General features: G+C 42.3%; 1 protein-coding gene across 2 annotated transcripts in view; it reads right to left on the reverse strand.

Annotated features, from left to right (window-relative positions):
* Positions 1–380: 380 nt before the first annotated feature.
* LEPR (leptin receptor) overlaps positions 381–21,211 on the reverse strand; it is a 73,665-nt gene continuing 52,834 nt past the window's right edge. The window contains exons 11-19 of one of the 2 annotated variants that reach the window (XM_075321141.1): positions 18,156–18,319; positions 16,960–17,113; positions 16,360–16,442; positions 10,362–10,578; positions 7,162–7,341; positions 4,017–4,112; positions 2,868–2,964; positions 2,439–2,514; positions 381–2,227 (exon numbers count right to left, since the gene is read on the reverse strand). In XM_075321141.1, the coding sequence (XP_075177256.1) occupies positions 1,433–2,227; positions 2,439–2,514; positions 2,868–2,964; positions 4,017–4,112; positions 7,162–7,341; positions 10,362–10,578; positions 16,360–16,442; positions 16,960–17,113; positions 18,156–18,319 (1,862 nt within the window). In that variant the 3' untranslated portion in view covers positions 381–1,432. The remainder of the gene's footprint in view (positions 2,228–2,438; positions 2,515–2,867; positions 2,965–4,016; positions 4,113–7,161; positions 7,342–10,361; positions 10,579–16,359; positions 16,443–16,959; positions 17,114–18,155; positions 18,320–21,211) is intronic. The other variant, XM_075321142.1, reaches the window with a different exon arrangement.

A 21,211-nucleotide genomic window follows, 5' to 3' on the forward strand; every position in this document is an offset into this window, starting at 1 on the left:
CCAGGAGCTGTGGATGGAGCACGGTCTCAGTGCCTGGAGACCGATTAGGATCCCACTTCACCCAGAGCCCTAAAGGGGATGGGGAAGGAAAACAGCATGTGGGCTCCAGCCTCCGTACCCGCAATGGATACCTCAACCTTAACAACACCGCCGACAAGAGTGGGGTGAGAAGGGAGCATGCTGGGGGCCCTGTTAAGGGCCCTCTTTTCTTCCATCCGACATAGTCAGCAGCTGCTGCTGACTAAGCTGTGGAACTATGCGTGCATGTCTGCCTCCTTCGCACAAAGCATAAAAACTGAGGAGCCCGTGGGAGCACGGGGGGTGTATAGGCAGAAGAGGAGGGGCTTTACACTTTTAGTGTAATACTTTGTGTGGCCTCCGGAGGCATAGCTATACACCCAATTGTCTGGGTCTCCCAATGGAGCGACAAAGAAACATTGTTTCTCAATATAATATTGTTGTGGCCAATAATAAATATGGGTGAACCACTTTTTTAAGAGCCATATTCAACTCCCACCAGTCTCTCATTAGTGACAGCCATACCATACTGTATAATTATAGCCAAAGCTTTTCCATAGAAAACACACCAAGGTAATATAGCAAGATCAAGGGTTTCCCATCTTACTCTAGTCAGTATTTTCACATCAAGAAGTCCCACCAAACTGTCACATCCAGCTTCAAGCACCTCCACTGACGGGTAGTATTATCCTGTCTCCAGCTTACCATGCATAAATTATCTATAAACCTACAAGGCCAGTATATACGTATCCAGATCTGCTCCTTTGTGAGGGCTACTCAAAAAAGTCACCATCCGGAGACCTGCTCTTCATGACTGTTTGCTAGACCTGGTGCTAATTTACTAAGCTGGCAGCCGAGTCACAAGTCACGGGCCCATAAGCCACAGGTTGGGGACCCCAGCTTTAACGGAACCCAAAAATTTCTAAACTATGGTAATTTTTTTTATTATTTATATGTGTGTGAATGAAATAAACCCATCCTTTCTCATAACAAGACCCCATTTTTCTAAGCTGTGGAATATTAATTGCCCTGTTCGTGTAGCTCACTCTAGGATATATTTTTACCCCCGATTACACAGAGCATGCAATTTTGCTCCATGTAGAAAGTGCTTTCTATAAAACAGCTTTGAATCCAACGACTGCAGCACATATCCCATACTAACTGAAGCTGGACCTGCAGACAGATGCAGTAACATCACATTAGGTCAACTGGACAACTAAAGATCAAAAGCTGTGAGCGGACCACGGATGTTTTTTGGAGGCATTCGCTACAAGAATTCAACACTGAAGTGGAAAACAACCGAGAGCCAATAGGTCTATAACACTCGGAAGCTAAATACTCAATCCACCCCTGGTGAAATGGTCATCTTTTAACATTCTTGTATGATTGTGTGTAAAGCATTATCGGCAATGTATCACGTACACATATCAAACACCTCTGTGTCATCCGGAGACTGGCTCTGAAACTGCGGCACGTACGGGCGCAACGTTCTCTTCAGAAATCCTGGCTGTCCATAGTCATTTTCTATTATCTTGGAAGATTTTTCTCTCCGAAAGTCTAGCTCCTGATATGATATATTTTCTTGGATGTGGAAGGTGACCAAAGGATTTTTTGAAAAATAATTGTCCTGTTCACTATTTTGGTTGGGATCCAGACCCAAGTAGTACAGATTTCTCTCTGGGCTATCACCTTCAAAACTTTCCTCCTGATCAGTAGGCTCAGAAAACCCTTCAGAGGATACAGTGGAGTTTGAAGACATCATCTTGGGTTCTTTTGTATGTAATCCAGCCATGAAGAGAAACGCCTGTGTCTTTTCTTCTAGATTCCCGATAACGATAGAATTATTGGTCAGAAAACATCCATCTCCAGAGCTGACGCTAATTTTTCTCTCATTGATACTTGGCTTGCCTTGTTGAGGGTTGCCAATTATGGTGGCATATTTTACACTGGACTGGCAAGAGATATCTCTATATGTGGAAGTCTCCAGTTCATCTGTATAAATGCAACTGCTACTAAATTGGCTCGTGGCGCAAGCAGAATCATGGTCGTCGGTCAACCGGTCAACTATCGAGACGTTGTCGATGTCCTCTTTCTTCCATCCTTTATCAGTATTCAGGTTTTCAAAAATAGATTCAGGTTCTAAAATGAATGGAAAATTGTGCCCCGGGTGTTGACGATGCTTCATGAAAAGGTTTTCTAATGTATCTGGCTGGACAAAAACGCAATTATTTATTCTTAGTTATGCTTGTTCATGCCGGGAAACACAGTAACTAGATTAGAGGAAAGCTCACGAATGTCAATAATGGATGATTTATGTTTAGATTTAATATCCTAATATGATTTTTCAGGAACACTGTCTACTGAACACACTCTCGTAAATGTTCAGACCAAAACAACTCAACTGATGTGGACAAACTAACCTTTTGAAAATTGACTCCTTGAGCCCAGGAGCAGTATTTGGGGTTGGGCACTTCCTTCCAGAACAATCGTTTCATTCTGAAATACAATAGATGATAGACATTGCTGAAAAACTACATGACATCTAAATTTATACAAAGGAAGAAGCCAAATTTATATTTAGCATTTTCTCATTATGGCAATACCGTCCTTTACACATCTGGTCAATAATCAGCTGGTCATCCCCTATCCAGTAACTGGAACCATCAGCAAACAAGTACAGTAGATGACATTTTTAGCAAGACTTTGCAAAGGGGCTTACTTTTTTATATTTTGCTCTCTTTGCAGTAAAATGTGGTTGCAAATGTACATGTCTCAGATGTTCTGACATAAAATAAACAAACAGTATAGAATTTGAGTGAAATATACAGTACAGAAAATATTTGCATTACCTTTGATGTGATATTGCAAAAGTTATTACCAGCAGAAAAGACGTTGCGGTAATCACAGGTAAAATAATGTATAAGCCTGTGTTATTCTGCATTTCATCTGTGTCCACCGGAATGAGGGGAAAAAAAAAGATAAATTCTATTATAATCTATACAATAATCACATAACACTACAATAAATCAAAATTGTTTGCTAAATCATCAAAACAAATTAGAACCAATAATATTTAAAAGATGGAGGTCTCGCATACATCAGAAGAGCCATTTTGACACAGAACCATTTCTATTTATATTACTATCCCTTTATCCATACAGGATATAGCTTAAGCTGCAACAACATAGGGACAGTATTATAGTAGTTGTATTCTTATACATAACAGCCGTAATATATTAGTTATATTGTTGTACATAGGGGGCAGTATTATACCAGTTATATTATTGTACATAGCAGACAATGTTATATTACTTATATTTTCATACATTGGCCGGTATTGTAGTAGTTAAATTCTTGTACACAGGAAGCAGTATTATAGTAGTTATATTCTTGCACATAGGGGCAGTATTATAATAGTAATATTCTTGTACATAAGAGCAGTATTATAGTAGTTATATTCTTGTACATAAGAGCAATATTACAGTAGTTATATTCTTGTACATAGGGGCAGTATTATAGTAGTTATATTCTGATATATTAGCTGGTAATATAGTAGTTAAATTCTTGTACACAAGAAGCAGTATTATAGTAGTTATATTCTTGTACATAGGGGCAGTATTATAGTAGTTATATTCTTGTACATAGGGGCAGTATTATAGTAGTTATATTCTTATATATTAGCTGGTAATATAGTAGTTAAATTCTTGTACACAAGAAGCAGTATTGTAGTAGTTATATTCTTGTACATAGAGGCAGTATTAAAGTGTTATATTCTTGTACATAGGGGCAGTATTATAGTAGTTATATTCTTGTACATAGGAGCAGTATTACAGTAGTTATATTCTTGTACATAGGGGCGCAGTATTATAGTAGTTATATTCTTGTACATATGGTTATGGTATGCCATCAATATTTCAGATTGGCAGTTAAATTAAAAGAATATTGTTAATGTACTTTATTTATGTGAAAACGTGCATTAGTTGATATAAGGTTCTTACCTTTAGTAAATTCATATGTAATGTGAGGGCTGCCGACACCTTCTAAAAACACTGGAGTCAGGCTAAATTGGTATTTCTCAATGGCAAAGAATTTATCTGTAAATTACATATAATAGTATTAAAGGATTTTTCTACAATGTACATGACTGTGAATTAAAGAGGTTATCCAGATGTGGCACGAAAATCTGCACTCACTCTATGTAACTGCAGATTTGTGAATCCTCACACCGCACATGGCACGCACTGTCAAGATTCTGCGGTGCCAGCATCAGATGGTTATGTCATATGCATTCTTCTGGCCACATTCCAACTAGATGTGTGCAGCCTCACTCAACTCACTTGTATTGAGCGAGGCGGTGCATGTCTATTCAGAATGTGGCCGGAAATGTGCAAAATATATACTTGTGGTCATATGACCGACCACTCCTGGGCAGTGAGAACAAACTTTTGTACAAAACCTCGACAACCCCTTTTGCATGCAAAGCATTTCCATTTATTATTATGGTTATCTATGATACCATTGTCTAGCTGTCCTTTCCCTTCTTAAATAGCTGGAGGGTGTATTACAATATATCATATTAGGAATTTTGTGTAACTGGTGTGTGCTGTGCTCCAGAATGAAATACACAAATACTTAAAGTAGCAGTCCAATCAAAGTTTTTATCCTCTTAATATATTGCAGTCATCGTATTATAAAACGCGGTGTACTTACAATTGCTCATTTTGATTTTCTACCCAGTAAATTCTTCTCTTTTCTCTCCTCTATGCAGAAACAGGAAGTCTTTTCCCTGCATGAGTCATCCTCCTCTTCAACTCCTGACCCAACTAGCTTCCCAATCCCCCTGTCATTGACATTTTTGCAGTGATGATTTATGCAGGGAAAAGATACTTCCTGTTTCTACATAGAGCTTAGAAGGATTCAGCTAGTCTGTTTTTAATCACGTGATGTAATTGACCTAATGAAAAAGAGAAGTGTTAACTGTATAGAATGGAAAAATGAGCCATTGTAAGTATATAGTGCTATCTAATGTGATGACTGCAATATATTACAAGGGTAAAAGTTTTGATGGGAGTGCTTATTTAATAACAAACTTTCAAACATTGTAACCTGAAAGTAAATGAGCAATGGTTTCATTCACTTTGATGAAGTAGATGTCAGGAAAATGGTTACAAATTGAAAAGAAGCCTGACACCTTTATGTAGGTTTTCAAAGAAGTTGCTGAGTAATTCTGTATTTCTCACCATGGCGAGCTACTTATATAGTTGTACAAGGGCTGCAGAATAGATTTACAGCTTAGAGGTATAGTATGGCGCCTCTGTTAGCCATGGAAATGTTGCTCTGTGTTTTTCTGGATAAATTCGGAAGCACATTGGGATAGTGTTTGGACCAACAGATTTCTTATCTAGCCATGTGTCTAATACCTTAGCTGGTCATTTGCACATGTCCAACTAATGTCTATGAAGAGGTCCATGCTGGAAGGCCTGTTTCATCAACACATTATGTTATCCCATTGATATATACAAGGTGGCCATAAAATAACCTAAGGTGTTTGGAGCCATGTGCAGACTGACCCAGTGGACAGAATTGGCTGAAAATTGGTATGTATGCTATTCAAGGCAAGGGGAAACGGAAGGCAACTTTAAAAAAATATTAGATTAAACCAAAACTCCCCACCAGGTGAAAAAGTGGCGCTGTACAGTGGCCCAAAAACCGTGTGCCAAAAATTGGAGATGTCACAATTGTTGCACAGACTAGCATAACTGTTCAATATGGCCACCATCATGCATGGTGATAATGTTCATCCTATGCAGAACATGCTCGACGCTTGCGTGTAACATGTCTGGTGGGATGCTGCGCACTTCCAAAAGGATGCAGTCTTTGAGGTCAGCCAGGGTGTTGACATTTCCCCGATATACATGCTCTTTCAAGTGTCCCCACAACCAGAAATCACAAGGATTGAGATCGGGCAAACGCAGTGGCCATGTGTTGGGGAAGGAGCGGCTCAAAATCCTGGGAAAATGTGCACGCAGAACATTCTTCACATGATTTGTGATGTGAGGAGGTTCTCCATCATGTATGAAGGTGGTCGTCTGAAGACACTGTTGGAGTTGCGGAACGACCACTGTTTCCAGCACTGTCTGGTATCTCGCTGCTGTGATGGAACAGGTAGCAACTCCAGTTGACCTAATTTCTTCGTAAAAGAACGGTATGAGGATAAATGATGAGGTGAAGCCACACCAAATGGTTACTTTTGGCGAATGCAGCAGAACCCTCTAGACCACTTGCGAATTTTCGGTAGCCCATATGACAGTTTTGTGTGTTCACAGTTCCATTCGTCGTACCACAGAACATTCCATGGTCAATTGCCGCACACTTCCACTCTCGCCAGACACATGAATGCAAATGTCATGCGGTTATCATTGTCACGAGGAAGAAGTTAATGATGTCTAATTTTGTACAGGTATGCCCACAAGACCTTTCGGACAACTTTCCACACTGTGCTGTACGGGAGCCCCAATTGCCTGGAAACACTGAGTGCACTGCTTTTCCCGGCAGGGTTGTTCATGCCCTGTTCCACGACAGCAGAGGAAATGTCATCTACAACCTGTCTGTTTATCGGTCGTCGTCTGCGCCCTGGCTGAACATTCAGTAACCCTGTTTCCTCAAAATGTGTCATCGTCTGTCTCATCGAATTGACAGCCATTGCACCACTATGTGTGAAGGTCTTTCAAATGATGAAAGGCTCTCAGTGCAGCTGTAGCATTCCTGGCATTCTCATAAAACAACTGCACTAATAGCGCACGATCCGGCAAAGAGACAGGCATCTTGCAAACTGAGTTGCATGGCGCGCTCACTGTAGAGCGTTACTTTCATCTGGTGGGAAGTTTTGGCATAAAACTTTTTTGAAGATGTCTTCCGTTTCCCCGTGCCTTGAATAGCATACATACCAATTTTCCAGCCAATTCTGTCCACTGGGACAGTCTGCACACGGCTCCAAACACCTTAGGTTATTTTATGGCCACCTTGTATATATAGGATTTATGTATGTCTCATGCAGCCACCAATTCCCATGGTGATCACAAGCGATCACAGGGGACCATTCATATAATCTGCATGTGTTCAAACCATTATGATTCCACTTACCTTCAATATAATATCTGCAGACATTGGCCGGAATATATGTCCACTGCATTTGGGACCTTACTCTGAGGTTCCTCCATTCCAACACAAACCCTAGAAGATCATATGGGGCTGGAGCCATTTTCCATACTGCAAGTACCGTGCTGTTTTTGGAGTAGATGTTCAACGACTGAACTGCCTTCACTGAAAAGGTTAAAACATGTTTGATGACAAGCTGGATATGTACAACACAATGAAATTGATTGTTGTCAAAATGCCGTATAATCTACGCCTCGGTCAAAGTGTGTCACAAATAAATGGCAAATGATCAATAATGCAGAAAGTGTTATAAGCAGCTTAAAGCACCACTCCAGGCGCTTTAAATCTGAGTCCTGTGGCACCTGTCATATACTCACCTTCCAGCGTCTTCACGTCTTCCAGACGCCACTCCAATCCTGCAGCGCCATCTTGTGCTCGTAACTTCTGACTGTCCGAAAGTCAGAAGTTACATCACAAGGTCTCAACACAAGTCTTTGAGAGCCAGAATGAGGCTAGAAGGATTCTCTCTTAGAAATGTATTGAGTTGTGACCTCCGACTTGCTCCATGAAACACAAATCACAAGAGACCAACCGGAGCGCTGCTAGAAAAATGAAAACGCTGGAAGGTGAATATAAGGCAGGAGTTAAAGCACCGCTCCAATAAAGCAAAATAAACCAAAACACTGGGGTGGTGCTTTAAAGTTATACATCCTCTCCTAATCCTTTCTTCCTTCTTAATCTATATATACAAAATAGACTAATAATGCATATGAAATAACAAAGAGGTAATGCATTATTATATAATTAACCTATAATACATATATAATAGCTTGATAATGCACATATAAAATACTAATGATAGACAACAGACTAATAACATCCACATAATAACAGAATACTATACCTATAATAGACTAATGGGCGATCTCGCAGATAACCAGGATCGGCGGGTCTAACCGGGTTAAAAAAAATGGTCCCGGCCCAGAATTGATCCCGGATATCTGGCTGGATGCCGGTCACCATATAAGTTTATTGGGGCCAGGATCCAGCTCATTGGGGAGATTGAATGACATAAATAATTTTAAAAAGTCGCATGCAGTTCCTCTTATTTTGATACACAGCTAAGATAAGCACATGGCTGGGGGCTGCAGCCTGAAGCCGTATGCTTTATCTGTGCTGAGTATCATAATATGGGGGGACTCTACACCAATTTTTTAAAAAAGTATTTATTTTTATACCACAATAGACCCTCAGATAGATTCTGTGATTGAAATCAGTCAGATGCTGTCACACAGGCTGGTGGCGTCTGACTGCAACCAATCACAGACGCCAGGACTGCCGGTGGGCGGGGAAAGCAGTGCATATGGATGAGCAGTAATGAGCGGCCCCGGAAGTAGAATGAGGGAGCAGATACAGCTGCGCTGCAGACTTGGTAAGTATAACGCGCCTGCTTTATTGTTATTTTCTTTATTTCTTCTTTATTTTGTTTTTATCCCGAATTGCCAGATGTGGATCATTACTCGGAGATCCCTGAGAACTCCAGACCAATCATTTTGGTACTTTTGAAACTGCATGGATCCGGACTTTTACAATCCTTGTCTGCCCATCACTAATCACAACACATACTGTATTACTGTGTATAAGTAGAAGAAAGTTTTACAGATGTGTTAGTTGACTTAAAGGGAACCTGTCACCAATTTTTTCACTATGAAACAAAAAGTGTCACCTTCTGCAGACACTTTTGGTTTCATAGTGAAAAAACTGGTGACAGGTTCCCTTTAAGGTATTAGCCATAATAACAATTCAATATAATCTTGCACCATACACTAGTAATAGTATACATTAATATATGCATTTTGTAACATGGGAACCTATGGTTGATGGATGGCCGATGGAAAGCATCAGTCAATGCAATTAACAGATGTATATTTTATTTTCATGTTCACCTAAAATCTCTTGCCATACACCTTGGGATATGTCAAATGTAAAAATAAATTAAAGGGGTTATCCAGTGAAAGGATAGGATAACTCTACAGCATAGGTGACAACATTTGATTGGTGGGTATCCGACCACTGGGACTCGCACCAATCGGCAAAACAGGGAATAGTTTCCCCCTTGGGGCACTTTAAGGCTATGTGCGCACGTAGCGTTCTGCCCTGCAGAAATTTCTGAAGCGATTTGAACAGCACATGTGCGCTTCAAATCGCTGCTGAAAGAGTCCGTAATGAAAAAAAAAAAATAGCTGATTCCATGCGCTCTGAGTGCAGCCCCTCCCATAGACAGAGTGGGGGCTGCATGCAGAGCGCACGGAATAAGTGAAATGTCACTTCTTAGAACGCTCGCTTCGGGAAGCAGCAGAAGCGCTGCGCTTTTTTAAGCCACGTGCGCACGTCTCCTGCATAATCTTCATAGATTGTGCTGGGGACGCAGGACGCATGCAGTTACGCTGCGGTGCAGATCGCAGCGTAACTGCATGCAAATACGCAACGTGCGCATATAGCCTAAAAGTGAACCTGAGACTGATCCACGAGCAGCATGAGTCAGGCACTGGCTGTATTATCTCAGCCAGGTATGTTTGACGCTGGAAAACTGCAGCGTTTAAGAAAAAAAACATACATTAAAGCCGCCGGGGAGCGACGCGCTCGAGAGACAGGACAGACAGGCAGGTCCCTGGCGGCTTCTCCATGCCCACTGCCCTGGAGTGAAAGGACTCTCCTTATGTGCGCATATAGGGAGAGGCCCTGCAGTCAGACCCCCACCAATCAATGATTTATTATCTATCCCGTGAATATGTGTTAACTTATTGTCACCACACAAATCCTTTAAGGAAGGACGCATTTGGTGTATTAAAATGATATTACAGGGCAGCACGGTGGCTCAGTGGTTAGCACTGCAGTCTTGTGGTGGCTCAGTGGTTAGCACTGCAGTCTTGCAGCACTTGGGTCCTGGGTTCAAATCCCACCAAGGACAACATCTGCAAGGAGTTTGTATGTTCTCCCTATGTTTGCATGGGTTTCATCCGGGTTCTCAGGTTTCCTCCCAAAGATATGGACTACAGATTGTGAGCCCCAGTGGGGACGATGATGAAAATGTCTGTAAAGCGTTGAGGAATATGATGGTGCTATATAATAACACATATGATACATTTATTATATTAGTGAAAGTTTTTTTTATGATTTGTTACCGTTGCTCACGTCTTCAGACAGCGTTAAATTGTGGTTCACCTTCGAATGCCCCAGAGAGTTGACTGCTCGCATGGTTAGTGTGACGGCGCTGTGCTGCAGGGTCAGGGTGTAGCTGGTTACATTGCCCACATACGTGGACCAGCTGATGATATTGGACACCTGTTGTACAAGTTCATAACCCTGGATGCTACACAGTAACTGTGCCTTCTGTAATGGCTGCAAATAAAGCAAAAAAAAAAATCTGTTACCTATGCTGTATGAAGCAGTACACACTTGACTCCACACAGCCATAATTTAACTCCCTGTTCTACATATTTACAAAAGTTGTCAGGTTCAGTTATGTAATGAACTATTTCTTAATTATTTTGACCTCCTAAATTCAAATCTGGCAATGAAAATTTTTAGTTCTCCTGTTTTTATGATATCAAAAAGTTTTCCTTTTACAGCTAAATATAATTATTAATGCATACAAGTTTCAGTATATATAATTATTAATGCATACAAGTTTCAGTATATATAATTATTAATGCATACAAGTTTCAGTATATATAAGTATTAATGCATACAAGTTTCAGTGCTTTGCAACATTATTATTTTTGCAAGTATAAAGATGCAGAATATTTTCTTATGACAATTTTCTGATACTTATTTAGAGGAAACTTAGTAACAATTCAAATAACTAAAACATGTCTAAACATTATTGCAAATTATAAACAGTTGCAGAAATTGCTCTGCAAAATTTAGTCCTCATTCATTGACAACTCGTTTGCTTGTCTCTTGTACTCATGCATCGGATCATCTTTTACAATTATACAGCAGTAATCTGCAAGCATTGATGGATTTCATTTTCTTAATCTCTTTTCTCCATAACTGCAATATCTTGGTGAAATCTCACACAGTGTTTATCACTCACATCTCCACAGTTAGGTGGAAAAAAGTCTAGATGCAAATATAAGAAATTAATCTTTAAGGACATGTAACAGTCAAGATCCTTATATGTTTTGAGGAGAGTTTCCACCAACTCTTCATAGTTATCTGCTCTTGAGTTTCCTCAAAAAATTAGTTACCACTAATGCGAATGCTCCCCATGCAGCCTTTTCCTTTCAATACAACAAATGGACAAACTCCTCATCTTGAAGAAGATTACTGTATACAATGGTGGTAACTAATGATGAGTGAGTTTCGAAATACTCGGATTCGCGATACTCGTAACGAGTACTGTCTAATACTCGCATATTCATTCCGAATAGCATGTGCAATGCTAGTCAATGGGGAAAAACTCGCAATGTAACGAGTAACCCGAATACCGTACTATTCGTGCAAGTACGGAATAGTGCAGAATTAGGGTTACTCGTTACATTGCAAGTTTTTCCCCATTGACTTGCATTGCACACACTATTCGAAATGAATATGCGAGTATTAGACAGTACTCGTTACGAGTATCGCGAATCCGAGTATTTCGAAACTCAATCATCATTAGTGGTAACAAAATCTTATGTGGGTCAACAAGTGCTGGATGCAGGGCATTTTTACTCCCTGGTTGAAGTGAATGTAGGAGAGGCCTTTATTGTAGCGATATTCTCTTGCATGACTATCCCACTCACACAGAAAGCATCAGTACTTTCTGTATCGACCCTAGAGACCAAGTATGAGGACAACCACTTTTAAGTTACCCCAGAGGGGCCAAAAATGTTGGTAATAGTTCAGACACCTCAACAGCTGCTTCATTTTGTCATAGGTTTCTTTCATGTGGACCAGATAACCAACTGGAATTGAAGGTAACGCATTGCCATTATGCAGCGAGACAGCTTTTAGGTTTCTTTTAGACAAATCGATGAAGAGCCTCCATTCTTCTGGATTATGACCTATCTTCCGAGCTTGCATTAAACTGTTGATGTTCCTACATGCCACAAGATTGCGCTCCATTAAGAAATATTAGATAAGATCTTTATCATCCAAACCTCGCCCCAAAGGAGATTCCACTGCTGTAGCCGGGAACCTAAGAGCTCAGCCTTATTCTGGGGCAGGTCCAAATCTCTAACAAGATTGTTCAGTTAACTTTGCGTTACAAGGTGTATGTAGTTCAGTTGAGGCTGCTGACAAAGTCTTAGTCATGAGAGGAAGATGCTTCATGACACCCTTCTTCCTCACTTGACTCAACTGAAAATGTTTCTGGTGCTTTTGGAACCTGTAGTACTGTAAAGTCCACTTCTTCCTTAAAACTCATTTTCTAATAGGGGACACCATGAAGAAATAGCAATTTGAACTGTGATCGGTTGTCTCTTTCCAGATCATTGGGAGTGCAAAAGGCACAGATTGCCTTTTTCTATGCAACCACTGATGTACAACTATTGCAGCATATGTGAGGAACCCCTCTCTTGTCCTGATCTCTTTTTCTGCAAACAAAATACAGGTTGTAGGCTTTCCCTATCATGGTAAAGTTTCACCTTTGTCACGCAAAAGTGACTTCTATGCATATGCAGCAAAAAATATCCACATTGTTAATGCAAGATTGAGGCATACAGTATCTGAAAAAAATCATTTAGAAACATGTCAATATGCAAAGAAACTACCATATTTTTTGGACTATAAGACAAGACATACTGTTTTATCTGCCAAATTTGGGTGGAAAGTGGGGAGTGTGTCTTATTGTCCGGATGTGCTTTGCTCGCTATGGGGGAGGTCACAAGAGGAAGGAACAGCGTCACCACTACAGGAAGCCAGTGGCTGGGGCGAACATATGTGCTCCCTATTAGAAAAATTAATGTTCACTGATCCCCCCCACACCCATAATCCCGCCCACATCTCAGCACTGAAGTCAGCCCTAGAGGTGGGTGAGAGTATGGGGAGCAGTGAATATTCATTTTCCTTAATAGTGGACACAATGATCACTGCTGATGCCAGCGTACTGCAGCTACTGGGGCGATCACGTGTGCAATCAATATTAATTTTGGATTAGCAGGAGCTGACATTGGTGTATAATTGGGGGTGCATGGTAGTGAAGTTATGCGCTGCCCATTGCAGCCCATTGCTTACACGCTGAAGTCAGTTACCGGCATCAGAAGAGGACGCCATGCATTGAGGGAGCGGATGGAAACTGAGTAGAACCGTTTATTTTTTTTAATATGTGCGGTATAATGGGGAACATATATACCAGGATGGGCAACGTATAAGCCAGGATGTGAGACATATATATATATACCAGAATTAGGGAGATATATACCAGGATGGGCCCAGTATGAGGGACATATATACGATGATCGGCCCAGGATGGGGACATATATATCAGGATGAGAAACGAATATACCAGGATGGGCCCATAATGGGGCTCATATATACTAGGATGGGCCTATAATGGGGATCATATATACCAGGATTAGGGACATATATACCAGGATGGGGCACATATATACCAGGATAGGGACATATACTGGATGGGCCCAGGATGGGGACATATATACCAGGATGTTGTCAGGATAGGGACACATACACTGGGTTAGGGACACATACACCAGGATAGGGACACATACTGGATGGGCCCAGGATAGGGATCATATATACCAGGATGGGGGACATATATACCAGGATGGGGGACATTAGTACAGAATTGGGGGACATTACCCCTATACGTGTCAGAAGCAGATCCCCCCATCAGTGTGTAATGACCACATTTTTTTCTTCATTTTTTTCCTATTTTCCACCTCTAAAACCTAGGTGCGTCTTATGGTCCAGTGCGTCTTATTGTCCAAAAAATACTGTAAGCTAAGAGATCCTAAAACTGTATACCTTACACAGAGAGCACTTATAAAAGTAGGTGATGCCACTGTAATTAGGATTATATCATCGGAGTTGAGTTGGCGATTTTTGATTGGTCACCCTAAGATGATAGAATACTGAAGGCTCAATAGACTAAATAAATGACGTAATAGACTAGCTACAAATAAGATGATGATGGGTGATGGGTGATGATGATGATGATGATGTAATAAAGATGAAAGACACAATTTTTCTATAAACCTGGATTAAAGGTATCATAAATAATTACAAACTCCTCTAGGTCTTGAAAATTAAAGCCAATCAGTAAATTTAAGCATCAAATTTGTTTTCAGCACCACAAAATTAGTTGAGTTCAATTTGGTTATAGAATATATGTGAGGGTCGGGGAGGACTGGTAGGCCCAGGAGGTGGATCCACTGGACCGAGCACCCCACCTGGAGGGCAGGGTGCACGGTAGCTGGAGCACTAACGTGGCAGGAACAGGTGCCGGTATCAGGAAGCAAAGACAGGACCAGGTCACTAAGGTCACAGCGTACTTTAAGGCAGTAATAGGAAACAGGAACAAAGACCTGAGCACTTAGCTCACAAGACAAGGCATACAAGTAAAATATATCTTTGTACCGTGTTAGCCAGTAGAGATAAAAAAAATTGTTTAAAAGAACAGAGAGTCCTCAGTGGTTGATACCTTTTAATGGCTAACTGAAAAGATGGTAATAATTGCAAGCTTTCGAGACTACTCAGGTCTCTTCATCAGGCATGGTATAACACAAAATCTGAAGAGTCACGTATTTAAATGTAAATACGTGACTCTTCAGATTTTGTGTTATACCATGCCTGATGAAGAGACCTGAGTAGTCTCGAAAGCTTGCAATTATTACCATCTTTTCAGTTAGCCATTAAAAGGTATCAACCACTGAGGACTCTCTGTTCTTTTAAACAATTTTTTTTAAGACAAGGCATAGAAACACAAGCGATGATCAGGCGCCGCCCACATGGAGAGGCCAGTCTTATATACTCAGCACAGCCTCAGGTCATTTCCTGTTGCAGCAGTGCTGGGGCTATAAGACCAGGTGAGTGGGCGCGGCCCGGTCCTATACAGAACATTAGTCAGAATCAGACTCCTGAGACCAGGAACAGGACTCTGGGGAGCATGAGCGGCAATGGCAGGCGTGACCGGTGGACGCATGGACTGGACCAGTGAGGAAGGAGCGGTGGTACGCTGGCGAGGCTGGATCAGTGGGTACAGAGCGGTGGCGTGACGCAGATGTGACTGGCTCAGTGGTTACGGAGCGGTGCCTGGATGGTGAGACCGGCTTAGTAGGTAAGGAGCGCTGCTGGGACACCGGGAGCGTGACAATATAAAGCTCATTTCAACAGCTGCAGGATAATCTTTTTTCAACTAATGGCTTAGTTGCTTTGTAATTTATAATTACGTCATTATTACCATAAAGAATATCAGCTCTGCCTTTGTTAAATTCATGGAGAGCTTGTGTTTATACACAACAGACAATCAGAACAAGCAGAGCTGCAGCACAAATTCTGGAGAGTACAGACTGAACTTCAACCCGAGTCTCTGATAACACAGGAGATAGACTTTAGACTACGCAAGACTCCAACAGTGACACGGGAATGCTCGTAGAGGTACTATACTGTACCACAGTCCTGATCAAGAACATAAGTGCACTCACCACTGGCTGTTATGATGTCACTAATAACAGATTGGTGGGAGGTCTGATATTAGGCGTCACCATCGATCAGCTATTGGCAGGACCAGTGAATGCTGGAACTACATAGTGTACAGAGCTGGTTCACTACAGATCCATACACTGTAAAGTGACCGTTTTGGGGTATTGCACCTCAGACCCCCTGCAATCTGATATTGGTGTCCTATACTAGGGGCGGACATATCATTGGTGCAACCTGGGGCCCAATAGGTAAGGGTGCCCATGACTACCGCCATAGCAGGTGGAATTGTGTGACATGATGAGCTATTGGACTGCAGAGAGCCCATATATTGTTCTTGCACAGGGGCCCTTTTCTGTCTGAATCTGACAGTGGGATAATCAATATTTTAGCTCTGGACAACCAATTTTAATTGACTTTTTTGTAGTTAATTCCTGTTCAGGGAATTAGTTAGTGCTTCAGGCATAGTATAAATGTTAGGGGTGTATATAGGGATGAAGGGGTTGATAGCAGTTTTCAAGCACTCTTGTTATTTACCTTCCAAACCAATGTAATGTTGTCTCCCTTTTGGATGTTATTTTTTGTCATAATTCTCCAAAATTCTGGACCTCTCCAAGGTTCTGTAAAATATAAAATTAAGATGTGATATCACATAAGACAGGACATGACATCACATAACACATGACATCACACATGACATCACTCACTTAAGACATGATTTCATAACACATGATGATATAAAAGACATGACATCATACACAAGATGACATCATCCAGGACTTGACATCACACATGACATCACTCACTTAAGACATGATTTCATAGCACATGATGATATAAAAGAGACATGACATCACATAAAAGACGACATCACACACAAGACGACATCATCCAGGACTTGACATCACACAAGAAATGACATCACATTACAGAGTACATGACATCACACAAGACATGACATGAAATAAGACATGTCATTACACGGAACATGACAATACACAAGACATGACATCACATGAGATGTTACATCACGGAGGAAGTGACATCACACAGGACATATCACAAAAGATGTTTCATCACACAATTCAGAACAGCACAACGCTTCACATTTTGCTCTAATTGAAGGAACATCCCAACCTCTGATGTCTTTGACAACTGTATTAAGCGGATTGGTCCAATCACTCCAGATGTCTGACATATTAACTACTTGGCATCGGACCTGAATGGTGTAGGACTGGCAGACATCTACTTGGAATATGGTAGCAGATTCGTTTCCGTAGATGTCTATAACCTAGTAAGGAAGACATTTGAAACTTTGTTATATAAAAACATTCTTTTGTTAATTTGAAGGTCGCTTAGAGTCATTGTCATGCTAAAAATTGAAAATCATCTTCACCTTCAACTTTTTAGCAGAGACCTGAAGGTTTTGTTGTAAAATTGACGGATATCTTGAATGGTTCATATTCCCCACCAACCAGACAGACTCAGTCCCAGCTACCATAAAAATAGACCCAAAGCATAATGCTGCCTCCACCATGCTTCACTGTGGGTATGGTAATGTTTTGGTGATGCATTGTGTTGGTACGCAGTTCAACCTTGGTCTCATCATCATAAGACATTTTTTCACATGCTTTTGGCTGAATAGCTTGACCTGGATGTTTTTCTTTGTAAGAAAAGGCTTCTGTCTTGCCATCTTACCCCACAGGCCGGACATAAGAAGAATACGGGCGATTTTTGTCATATGCAGTACACAGCCAGCAATAGCCAGGAATACCTGCAGATCCACTTGCCGCTGTTAACTAGTTAAATCCCTCTGTCAATCTCTGACAGTCGGATTTAACACGCGCCAGTGGGAAGCGCCTTATTCCCCGCTGCCATCAGCGGCCCCATGAAATGATTGTAGGATCAGCTGATGACCCCTGTGACTGTCATAATGAACTTCCTATGGATGCTGGCTGCGAGCTGGAGTTCATAGGAAGTCATCATTTCTGCTGTACAGAGCGGTGCCGATGATAGTAAACCCAGCACTGCTGTATTCTCCATCGGTCTCGGTGACTTCTCCTGCAGTGATGATGGGTCGATCATGCGCAGGTGACCACTGCAGCCAATCAATGGCCTTTGGCAATGTTGTAATCATTTGCTGCCATTGGCTATATTTTCATTAACTGACAGAAAATCTTATTCATTCTGTATTAATTCCTGTTTATTATAATTAATTTTATGTTTAGATACTTTTCTCTGTAATTTTGTTTGTGGAGGTATATGGAGGATCGCTTGCGATTTTTGTAAAAAATGACTATCATGCATATATCAAATGTTCAGGGGCTGAGTACCTGCCACTCTGTCTCCCGTCCTTGTAGCCGATACCGGAGCTGGTAAAAGATGTCCTTCTCCATTACAAACCTCGGCCGTCCCCAGGTCACGTGTAAACGTCTCATGGCATGTTCAGTGTCCACTATCATTTCAGCCCGAAACAGCTGTGGAGCATTCGGCTTCACTATATACAGAAAAGAGGAGACAATTTATACAGAACTAGTCCATATAATTGAATATTCAGGGGTCATTATGAATATTGTGAGGATAAACAGCAGCTGAGGTGTGTATAATAAGGTTCTGAAGCAGCTGCGGTGTATAATGAGGTTCTGCAGCAGCTGTGGTGTGTATAAGGAGATTCTGCAGCAGCTGAACTGTTACGTTCCACAGCCGCTGATGTCTGTAATATGTTCTATTGTAGCTGAATTTTATAAAGTGAAGTACCGTATTTTTTGTTTTATAAGACGCACCGGATTATAAGACGCACCCCAAATTTGGAGGGAAAAAAAAGGTAAAAAAAAATATGGGGTCCGTTTTATAATCTTATAATCTGGTGGTGTCTTACCAGGGAGAGGGGGCAGCAGCGGAGCGAGGGTCACAGGAGGCAGGGGCGGTACTGGAGTACTGCAAGTAGTATAGAGGGGGGCCCAGATACTCACTGCGGGTGCTGCTCTGTGCGGGGCCAGCGACGCCGCTCTGCTCTGTGCGGGGCCAGCAACGCCGCTCTGCTCTGTGCGGGGCCGGCGACGCCACTCTGCTCTGTGCGGGGCCGGCGACGCCACTCTGCTCTGTGCGGAGCTGGTGATGGAGCAGTCGAGTCCCGAGCAAAACAAAGCAGCCGAGCAGAACAAAGGAGCCGAGCAGAACGGACTGAGCAGCCGAGCACAAAGCAGCCAAGCAGGACTGAGCAGCCGAGCACAAAGCAGCCAAGCAGGACGGAGCAGCAGTGCACAGAGCAGCCGAGCAGGACGGAGCAGCCGTGCACAGAGCAGCAGAGCAGGACGGAGCAGCCGTGCACAGAGCAGCCGAGCAGGACGGAGCAGCCGAGCAGGACGGAGCAGCCGAGCAGGACGGAGCAGCCGTGCACAGAGCAGCCGAGCAGGACGGAGCAGCCGTGCACAGAGCAGCCGAGCAGGACGGAGCAGCCGTGCACAGAGCAGCCGAGCAGGACGGAGGAGCCGTGCACAGAGCAGAACGGAGCAGCTCCAAACAGAACAGAGCGGCGCTGCCCGATGCACAGACCAGCAGCGCCAGCAGCACAGTGCATTGCTCAGAGCATCTACCTGCCTCCTTTGACCCCTCTGCACAACCCCCCCGGTAAGCTACATTCGGAATTTAAGACGCACCCTTCATTTTCCCCCCAAAGTTTTGGGAGGAAAAGTGCGTGTTATAATCCGAAAAATACGGTATATAAAAGTATTATGATGTTCTGCAGTCACTGCAGTGTGTATTATAATATTATTACAGAATTTATTTGAAACATGTATGAAGAGGTTCTGCAGCAGCTGAAATGCGCATTATGATGTTTCACAACAGCTGATGTGTGTATTTTGAAGATGCAACATTTTTGGTTCATATTCTAAAGGGGGCTTTACATGCTGTGACATCGCTAACGATTGCTAGCGATGTCGAGCGCGATAGCACCCACCCCCGTCGTTTGTGCGATATGTGGTGATCGCTGCCGTAGCGACCATTATCGCTACGGCAGCGTCACACGCACATACCTTGTCAGCGACGTCGCTGTGACCGCCGAACAATTCCTCCTTCAAGGGGGAGGTGCGTTCGGTGTCATAGCGACGTCACTGCGGCGTCACTAAGCGGCCGCCCAATAGAAGCGGAGGGGCGGAGATGAGCGGGACGTAACATCCCGCCCACCTCCTTCCTTTCTCATTGCCGGTGGAGGCAGGTATGGAGATGTTCGTCGCTCCTGCGGTGTCACACACAGCGATGTGTGGTGCCGCAGGAACGACAAACAACATCACTATGTACAAGACAACAATTTTTGTTTTTTGGATGACCTCTCCAAAACCAACGATTTTTGTCTCTTTTGCGATCGTTTAAGGTCGCTCATACATGTTACATGCTGCGATGTTGCTAACGGCGCCGGATGTGCGTCACAAACACCGTGACCCCGACGATAAATTGTTAGCGATATCGCATTGTGTAAAGCCCCCTTAAGGGTATGCAGTAGCTGAGATGTGTAATATGAGGTTCTGCAGCAGCTGAGGTTTATACAGTGGGGGAAAAAAAGTATTTAGTCAGCCACCAATTGTGCAAGTTCTCCCAATTAAAAAAGATGAGATTTGCCTGTAACTGACATCACAGGTGACCACAACTATGAAAGACAAAATGAGAAAACAAATCCAGAAAATCACCGCGTCTGATTTGACAAGATTTGTTTTTGCAAATTATGGTGGAAAATAAGTATTTAGTCATCTAAAAACTCGCAAGATTTCTGGCTCTCACAGACCTGTAACTTCTTCTTTAAAAGGCTCATCTGTCCTCCACTCATTACCTGTAGTAATGGCACATGTGTGAACTTGTTATCAGTATAAAAGACACCTGTCCACAACCTCAAACAGTCACACTCCAAACTCCACTATGGTAAAGACCAAAGAGCTGTCGAAGAACACCAGAAACAAAATTGTAGCCCTGCACTAGGCTGGGAAGACTGAATCTGCAATAGGCAAGCAGCTTGGTGTGATTAAATCAACTGTAGGAGCAATAATAAGAAAATGGAAGACATTCAAGACCACTGATAATCTCCCTCGATCTTGGGCTCCACGCAAGAGCTCACCTCATGGGGTCAAAATGATCACAACAACGGTGAGCAAAACTTCCAGAACCATAAAGGGGGACCTAGTGAATGATCTGCATAGAGCTTGGACCACCATAACAAAGGCTACCATCAGTAACGCACTACGTTGCCAGGGACTCAGATCCTGGAATGCAATGCAATGTGTTCCCCTGCTTAAGCAAGCACATGTCCGGGCCCGTCTGAAGTTTGCTAGAGATCATTTGGATTATCCAGAAGAGTAGTGGGAGAATGTCATATGGTTTGATGAAACCAAAGTAG

This window comes from Anomaloglossus baeobatrachus, chromosome 8, assembly GCF_048569485.1.
Source record: "Anomaloglossus baeobatrachus isolate aAnoBae1 chromosome 8, aAnoBae1.hap1, whole genome shotgun sequence".
In the NCBI taxonomy this organism is placed as follows: Eukaryota; Metazoa; Chordata; class Amphibia; order Anura; family Aromobatidae; genus Anomaloglossus; species Anomaloglossus baeobatrachus.